An 8,989-nucleotide genomic window follows, 5' to 3' on the forward strand; every position below is an offset into this window, starting at 1 on the left:
GGAAAGCCCATCCATCCCGGAGTTTCTCCACAAGCCTTTTCTGTCTCTTAAAATGTGACTGTCAGGCACATGGTCAAAACCTTATAGGTTCTGTTCTTGTCCAAAATCTGACATAAAAAATCAGAGTATGACAACTGGACACAGATTAAACTGCCAAACAGATCTCAGACTGAGAGTCTGAGTTCAGATTTCCACATGTGGAGCATGATGTTGGGATTTCAAATGTGATTCAGAAACTTGCAAAACAAAACAAAAATACAAAAAACAAACACACACACAAAAACCTTCTCTGCTCGATGCGGTCATTCAGGACTCGTTACTCAGCCTCTCCTGGCATTGTTCTGTAGCCCCTCAAAGTGATCACAGGGTAGAGAGAAGAGACGATCACTGGGGGTCCCTAGCAGAGCCTCTGGCTTCTGAGTGCTTCACAGTAATCAGTCACAGATGTGTGCGGGCCATCAGCGCTGGGAAGTTGCATAAGCATCTCAGATTGCATGCAGCCACGGTCAGCCAGCCAGTGCAAGGGGGTCTCTATTAGGCTGCTCCAAAGGAAAGCTCAGTTATAAGTCTACGTTCATCTCATCAGAAAATGATTGTGTCAGTGTGAGGTGGAGGGGCAGTGGGTAGAAGGGAATACTTTCCCAGTTTTTAAGCTTGGATTCCAGCTCACTAGAAAGAGCAACTTTGCAACTAGAAAGAACTGGGGCTATCTTCTAAGGAAACTGAATCTACTGAGAGAGATAAGGAAGGAGATGGGGGACAGGGATGGGGATGGATGCTGCTGCCGCCATGTCTAGGGGATCCCGTAAACCAGAGGGACGGAGTAGGGACAGCTAAAGTTGCTTCTAAACTTGAGCTACTGTGGCTAGTTTTAACTGGTGGTCACCTGAGTTTAGGAAGTTCAGTCTGTTGAATCCTTTCTGTGACTGCTCCCTTTCCCCAAATGCTTTCTCTTCTCATTTGGCCCCATTTAGCTGGGCATAGGAAGGACTCCAGCCCTGGTATGTTTGCTGTCTATAGCTTTGCCACATCAATCTGGGTCAGCATGTAAGGATCCAAATAAACATTCCCTAAACAGTCCAAACCAGTCTGGCCTCATTCATGAAAGTACAAGGGAAAGAGATAAGGGGTGATTATAGTTTGTGTACCCAGCCAGCTTCCTTGCTTGTTTTTATCACTGTAACTGTTAAATAAGTGGCATCATCCCCATTTTACAGATGTACAAATAGAGGCTTAACGACTTGCCTGTTTCTAGAGGAAATTCTTTTAAAGACAGTGAACAAAGGAGATTCCTTTTAACACAAACGAAGCATGGGCTGTGCTGTGCTGTCTGTAAAAAGGGCAAAAGACTCAAATTGAGTCTCCCCCTCCACCCCCGTTAATTCTGGTTGCTTTATATACAAAGAAGCTTAGTTGGGGTCCCAGTTGAATTTTTAATTGAAAGAAAAAAAGAGGTCCAACACATTTGTGGTCTCCTGTAGCTGAGTAAATAGAGGCTATTAAATTTATAGCTTATTTAAAGCATTAAATGTCCAGAATGGAATGGCTTTAATTTGAAGCGGTGATCTCAGCATGTGAACAGGGATTAGAGCAGTCTGTACTGGAATGACAGCCAGCTGCAAACTCTTCCAGTGTAGCAATCTTTGAGGTATTCCTCTGTGAAGGGAGGACTGACTTTTATATGAGCAACTGGACAGAAAGCAAGGGCCCGAATGCAGGAGACAGGACGGAAGCTCAGGCTGCACACACTGTGATCTGGGGTCCATTGCTCCTCACTCTGGGACTTGACACGTCATAGAACTTGCTTTCTTTAGTTACATATCTTTAAAATGTCCATGGTGATCCCAAGGGGTGTCTTTAACTAAAACCTATGCTAACAGTGTCTCTCTGCTAGTTTCCCGTTGACTGAAGATGCTCATCTCCAAGCTGAGACCTTCTCAGACAGATCCGACTTTTCATCCCTGGATAGACAGGCTCTCCATTCCTGTTGAGCAATAAAGAAGTTTCAGAAATTTGAGTCTTCAGCCATCATCAATCCCTAAGACTAAACAAAAATGCCAGCAAGGTAAATTGAAGCAAGGTAGAAAGTCACAGAAAATTTAAAGGACACAGAAAGAGAAAGGGGCCCCTCAACTTATAGGGTAGTTGGATTTTCTCATCAACCATGAGTCAAGAGTTTTGACGTAAAGAATGCCTGCGAAGAAACGGTATTCCTTTGTATACCCTTCAGGCCAATGGTAAGATGGCAGAGCCATGTGACCTGGCCATTTAATCCCACACCTCTGAGGCCTACCCTGTCCACTGCACCTCAGAGAACACCCATGGTCTCATCATTTTGTCTCTCTCACACCATATAGGAAGGAAAACCAACAAAGAGAGAAAAGTATCTTAAAAACCCTATGCAGAATATAACTTCTGTAGCCACTGAGTCACACATGTCACCTATTGTGGAAGACACTGGTGTCATTTTCTCTGGAGAAGCCAGACCTATTTCTTAGCTATATACTGCCCTTCTCCTAAAAACCTAAATTTAGTGCCCACACTGAAATCCTGTTAAAGGTTTCCTTATAAACTCCAACAGTTCCAACGCTGCTTCCAAAGAGAAAACGTAAATGAAAGAAATTACTGATGCACATTCTAGAAAAAGGATCGGACACTCACAAATCCTTCAGATATTTTTCCAACCTGGTGCATGCATTTAAGCATCTACTCGAAGCTTTGTAGCAAGGGTGATTTCTTAGGAGAGAAACAGAAACAAACAATGGAATCCTAGGAAACAAGTGTGTGCCAGATGCATCGCCGTCTGCCTGCCAGCGCGCACCTCCGAGTCATTGCCTCTTCCTCCTCCCTCAGAACTATCCGCTCACACCCAGAACATTAATGATTATGTAAGATTTGCTGGAACTGTCATTGAAAATTTGAATGGAATGTACCCATAGCTACACACTCCCAGAATCTGGTGACCAGTACCCCTTTCTCTTCCCACTTCCACACTTCCGTGGCCTTTCTTGATTCAGGCACTTGTCTTCTAACTACCTAACCTTACCCCTCTACTCATCAACACATGGACATATGAGGTCATATGAAGCACACGCTTAACCTCGTTGGAAGGTACATAAGTGGCCTCCACTGTTACACAAATTCCCTATCACACTGAGAGCTAGCATCCTGGGCAGTGAGGGCTGTGAAGGGATGCCCAATGAGGCTTTCCCATGTTTTAGAGGATTGAATGTGAAGGCATCTGACGGAATGTGAAGGTAGAGAATGGAAGATCCACAGCCCCACGCACATGGGACCAAGAAAAAGATCTTTTCCATATTTCAGGACAGGATAAGCAAAGGTCAGTTTTGTACACAGATCATGGGAGTCTTTGCAGACAGGTAATAGAAAAGTTAAGGACAGCCTCAGAGTCAAACAGAAAGGTCATTTGAATACTCTGGGAACAGCCATTTTGTGACCTAGTCTGTTACGTGTTTAGATTCAGCATCCTGACCCCGAGGCAGAAATAAAAACTATTGATAGCTCCATAAGAAGCTCTGGTCATGCTATCAATAGTTTTTACTTCCTCGTTTTTATGCTTTTATTTCCTTATTCCCTTATTTCCATAGCCAGTAGATGCTAGTGCAGGAGCAGTTGGCAGATGTACGTATTTTCCACTGCAGATGGCCAGGCCCTCCTTGAGGCTGCTGGGGTATGTGATAGCGTGATGCTTCTGAGTAGCCACCCCAGCTCCCTCCCACTTCTGCTCGCTAGCCTTCTGAACTGGAAACTCTCTAAGCTACCTTATTCTGCAGAAGCACCTGGGTCTCTGTAAGCCAAAGGGCCCAAAGCCCAGGCTGGCAGCCACTCCCTCTTTTCTTTTAAAAATGGCTTCATTAGAATGTAATTTAAGAGACTTGTCCTGTTGCAAGAGATTTAGTTGACTTCCTAAGATTTAGTTCAGTTGGGTTGGCATTAATACATTTTTTTCATAGAACCAGGTTCCTTACAAGGAATGAATTCAATCCATGGTCCAGAATTATCATAATTATAGAAGGAAGCCCCAGCTAACAAAGACCCACTTATATGTGACTTGTGTAAATAGTGGGTAATGCCTGGATGAATGGATATACCATCAGAACTTTTATGGTGTTTGAATTCTCCCACCTTGATACAAATGGAATAAAATACACCTGCACAGATGTAAGAATGCAATGTAAGATTTAAGTATGCCCTTTTCTAGATGGGAAATGTTGCTAGTTTGGTTGCTACTTTGTATTAGATGATCTGTAATGGACGGTTAATATGAATGCTGAGCTTATTGCTCAGGTAAAGACCCTGGACTGTTCCTTAAACATACGAGAGTAAACAGGGGACAGGAGAGATAGCTCAGCTGGTAGAGGGCTTACCTAGAATGCATGAAGCACTGGGTTCAATCTCCAGCCCCACCTAAACTAGACATGGTGGTACAAGCCTCTAATCCCAGCACATGAAGGGTAAAAACAGGAGACAGAAGTTCAAGGTCATCCTTGACCATATACAAATTTCTAACCAGGCTGAGATCCATGAACCCCCATCTCCAAAAGACAAGAAGAAACTAGGTCTTACAGGCAGCTGCAGATCACTGTGTGGTGTATTAGAGCCTTAGTCACTGGCTAGCCCAGCCCTTTTTGAATAAAAGCCCAGCAAAATCAACACTACTAAGTCACTTGGAAGAAGTATAAGGCTTCGAGAGCTGTAGAGAACCAGCTATCTGTTGTCATGGTTTTGCAAGTTGGAGGCATGAAAACAGAATAGTTTGCCTGCCCAGGGCACGCTTTGAGATCATGCCAGTGGCTATAGAATGCTTATCCTGTACAGTCTTTTTAAATGAACTGGGTATTGTTGCTCTCGAACTACATCAGAACATTCTTCCCCAAGGTGACTGTTGACTGCATTTGAATAAAAAAGTTTTCTCTGGATGTTTCTCAAGGATCCTGGTGAATGTTCAAAGATCGGCAGGGCTGTTAACAGGATGCTAAATTGATTACCAGGCTGCTGTAGTGGCCTTTAAACTGTTCAGTCAGCACATGTTCTCCTTGACTAAATCTGGGCTGGACGGAAGGACTTTTTGTGAACCAATGTAAAAACAAGCAGGGTGTTAAGGACTTTTACTTAACAGACCTTGGGAAGTGTGCACCTACTCAGATTTGTGAAAGGACATTTAATAAATATGACATAAAGGGACACTTTCTGAAGGAAGAGAGAAAGTCCTTCTGCTTGGAGCCAATGGATGTGGAAGCTGGGCTGTCTTGATTTGCATAATTACCACCTTGCCTTCAAAAGGTGCTGCTTCACTCCAGCTATAGATTTGCAGAAGGTATCTATCTCATTTGTGTAGCAAACAGCTGTGGCGAGGTTCCTCCGAGGCCCAGGTGGACATCTGTGGACATCTGGCCAGTGGAAGGGGGAGGGCGAAGCCAGATGCTGTAGGGTAGGGAGCGGCAGAATGACTCCTCAGAAGGACAGGCAAGGCCAAGTGCCACCGGCAAGGAAGTTCTTCTTTTGATTCAGAAGCATCCCCGTCCTTTGTCCTTTGTGTCCCCTGTGAATCTAAGCTTACTGAGCATAGGTAGTCCATCCAAGCAGCACTCGGGCGTGGGGCACAGGAGAGCAGGTTATCGTGATTTTCAGAAGGGTATAGCCTGTTATTCTTTTCCAGGCATGCTCAGTTTCCATAGGGTCTACAGCACTGATCTTTTCCAGATGTTTCTTTCTTCCCTCTGGCTATTATGTCTTGGTTATACCTTGCCTTTCCGTAAATCTGAGATAAAATTCTGGTAGGTCTCAAGCATGTTAGAATCATTCAGCAGTAGGGACTGATTTAATATTAGACCATAGAGCTCTATTTACAATATCTCCCTTGCCGGTGAATAGCATCGATTCTGTTCAAACTAAATGGCGAAATAAAAGGCAAGAGTATCCTTTACAAAAGTTTATTGTAATAAGGTGCAATAGTAAGTGACAACTTGTATGTAGAACTTACAGTTTCAAATCGCTTTGTTTATAGTACCTTCTGTAATATCAGACAAATCTGTGAATTGCATATTGCTTTTTATCTTCATTTTATAGATAAGCAAATGGATGTTTGAGATTTTTTCTTAAGGTCCTGTAAAAAATAAATAGCAGAACTAAATTTAAACTAAGACTCAAAAAAACCTGGGCAGTTTACATAGTCCCTTCGCTAAATTTACCACAAGGCCTGGACTCCACCCTCCTTTCCATATAAAAATGATATAAGGAAAAGAAAGGCAGCTGGAAAGTACATTTCTTACAGAATGTAACCTTTCTCAGTAATAGGAGAATGTTACAATCTCCAGCCAGATATTTCTTTCCATTGGGAGTTTTCCTTTCAGGTATTTTACTTGGGGCCCCTCACCCTACGGTTGGTGCTAAAACAAGGCCCTGTAAAAACAATCTCTGTAAGACAGGTAGGCTGCTGGGAGCTGTGTAGCCACCCCAGAGTTAAGATGACTTCCACTGAGCCCTTAGTAGAAGCCAGGTGGGGAGGGGAGGGTGGCTGCTGTTGTCTAGGTCCTGCCGCCCTTTGCCCTTTTATCTCCAGCCTGTCAGCGGTTCCCAAAATCAGAGAGGCCTTTAGCTCCTAGCAGCTTGGTTAGAGAGAGCCAGCCATGCATAAGGACCCTCTGCCTATCCTGCCCTACTTTCCTTAGAGGCCGGTCCTGGCGCTGGTGAAGTTTTGCTTTGTGAACAGGACCCCTCCAAACCCTTGGCCAGCAGCTGTATAATAACCTGAAAAATAACAAGCCGAAAAGAGTTTTCACGAATTGGGGCATGTAAAAACCCAAGACAGAGAGTGTCAAAAATGTCACCCCCCCCAGATGTAGTGCGTGCTTCCCCACCACCCCCGCAGTCTGCCCCGCACTGCCAGTTCGTTCTCTCCAGGGCACCTTTCCTGCGCTGGGCCCCACCTGCCTCGTCGGTCGCCTCCACCCGTAGCGGCCCCTCGGGGGCGGACTCTTGCAGCCCAGCCCCGCGCGATTCGATTCGTCACTCCTGCGGAACTTTCCCCTGAAAATCCCTCCCGCAGCCAGCCGCCCGCCCCGGGAGGTTCTGATCTCAGAGGCTTCCTCCCACCGCGTCCCGCCCGCGCACATCGCACTCGTCTGGGAGTCTCGCAGCCTCACGTCCATGTCCGTGGCGGTGGCGCCTGTGGCTGTGCACCCCGACAGCATGCTCTCCGAGGCGGAGGAGCCCAGGGAAGGTACGCCAGCCGCTGGACTCCGCCAAGTTCAGCGCAGGAATGTGGAGGAAGGCGGGAGCAGGAGCTGATGGGAGCCCGGAGTGAGCCGTGGGGAACTTTGTCTCTGTCTGCCTGGACTTAGAGAGTAGGCAGTCCTGTCCCACCAGCCAGGCAGTTAAGGGGCAAGGGACTCAGCTTCAGACCTAGCCAAGCCAGCCCACCAAGGCTGCTTTTCAGATTTCTCTGGAAAGGAGAAAGCGGGCTTTGACTGTTGAGAATACAAAATGTGCCTGGAATGGGCTGCCTGCCTGGCCGAGGACAACCCAAAGCTAGATTCCCAGGAAGAGTCCGAGTCGGGATCCCTTTGAAAAGAGGGTGTCAAGAATTGGAAGGGACATACATTTCCAGCTAAAAGGGGAAGCTGAGTGAAGAGAGAAGTGAAAGATCTTTATTTGGGGAATATGTTTGGGTTTTTTTTCTATTTATTTATTTATTTATTTATTTTCATGCCAGACCTTCTGCATTTTCTGGGGGACTGAAAGATGTGAGGGGGACCTTTTTGTCTTTTGAAACAGGAGAGTTTGTCCCTTTCTGTCTTTGCAAAAGCAAGAGTTTCATTTACTCCTAACAGAGCTGGTGACAGGGCTGGAAAAGCTCCAACCAAAACACTATTATAGCTGGTGTTAGCTTGGGAGTTTATTTGTGTGTGAGTGTTTGTGCACTTTGTTCCCTGAAACTGTATGTATACAAAAGTCCACTTGTAAATGGGGGTGCAAGTAGGGGTAGCTGGGGAAAATTAATCAGATGTGGGGGTGTTCAAGGTTGAGAAATCTCTCTTTCTTTTCACGTAGCTTCTTGGGAGACTGCTATGTTCCCTGCACCTTTGCGTATACAAAAGTCCACTTGTAAATGGGGATGGGAGTAGGGGTAGCTGGGGAAAGTTCGTCAGGTGGGGGGCAGTGTTCAAGGTTGAGAAATCTCTCTTTTCGAGTAGCTTCTTGGAAGACTGCTAAGTCTCAAGTCAGTCACAGCTAAGGCAGTGTCGGAGCAAGGAAAGTTCTACATTTTGCAATATAGGCTTTCCAGTGTGGTCGTGTACCTAGCTTTGTGGCGTGAGGGAAGCTGTCAGTTGAAAAGGGTTTGTTTAATAGAAATACGGGCCAGCCAGCAGGAAAAGTGACAGCAGAAGGATTGTGTCTGAGCTTCCCGTGGACTTTTTGGAGCTGGGATGTTTCCCTGTCACAGCCTCTGTACCAACAGAACTTTGTGCTGATGGATGTGCTTTCTTTTTCTGTTTTGCACCATTTACATGAAGTCAAAAGTAGTCAAAGAGAAATAGGTCCGAGCTGAGAAAACCACTCTTGAACTTTTTTTATAATTGCATACATAGCACTTAGCTTAGCATTTTCTTCCAGACCTGTTATTCCCTGCCTTTTAGGAAAGGTGGGGGGCCGGGGGGGGGTTAAAAACTGCCAGGTCAACTGTATTGTACCTCTCTTTAGCAACATCACAGTATCCCCGCCTTTGCTGGCTCTGGTCGGAGTTTGCAACCTGTGTGGATGCTGGTGTAATGGGCATCTTTAGCTTGGTCCTCACCTGCCCTTGCCTGCAGAGGTGTACCTGCCACCCAGGCTTTGCCGTCTGCATTTTAAAGGAGGCCTCAAAACGTTTGTTTCTTTTCAATTAATCTGAGCTGCTAGAATTTTAAAATGATAGCAGTTAAGGTAAGATTTTCTTTCTTTCTTTCTTTCTTTTTTTTTTTTTTTA

The 8,989-nt window shown here is 45.4% G+C and overlaps 1 protein-coding gene across 3 annotated transcripts in view; it reads left to right on the forward strand.

Annotated features, from left to right (window-relative positions):
• Window positions 1-8,989, forward strand: part of Tnfaip8 (TNF alpha induced protein 8) — a 112,376-nt gene that overhangs the window by 67,667 nt on the left and 35,720 nt on the right. The window contains exon 1 of one of the 3 annotated variants that reach the window (XM_028777219.1): window positions 7,080-7,243. The exons of the other annotated variants lie outside the window; for them this stretch is intronic. Coding sequence (XP_028633052.1) covers window positions 7,171-7,243 — 73 coding nt within the window. The 5' untranslated portion in view covers window positions 7,080-7,170. Of the gene's footprint in view, window positions 1-7,079; window positions 7,244-8,989 lie in introns of those variants that run through there. 3 annotated transcript variants of the gene reach the window in all.

The sequence above is a fragment of the Grammomys surdaster genome, unplaced genomic scaffold (assembly GCF_004785775.1).
Source record: "Grammomys surdaster isolate TR1022 unplaced genomic scaffold, NIH_TR_1.0 278, whole genome shotgun sequence".
Taxonomy (NCBI): domain Eukaryota; kingdom Metazoa; phylum Chordata; class Mammalia; order Rodentia; family Muridae; genus Grammomys; species Grammomys surdaster.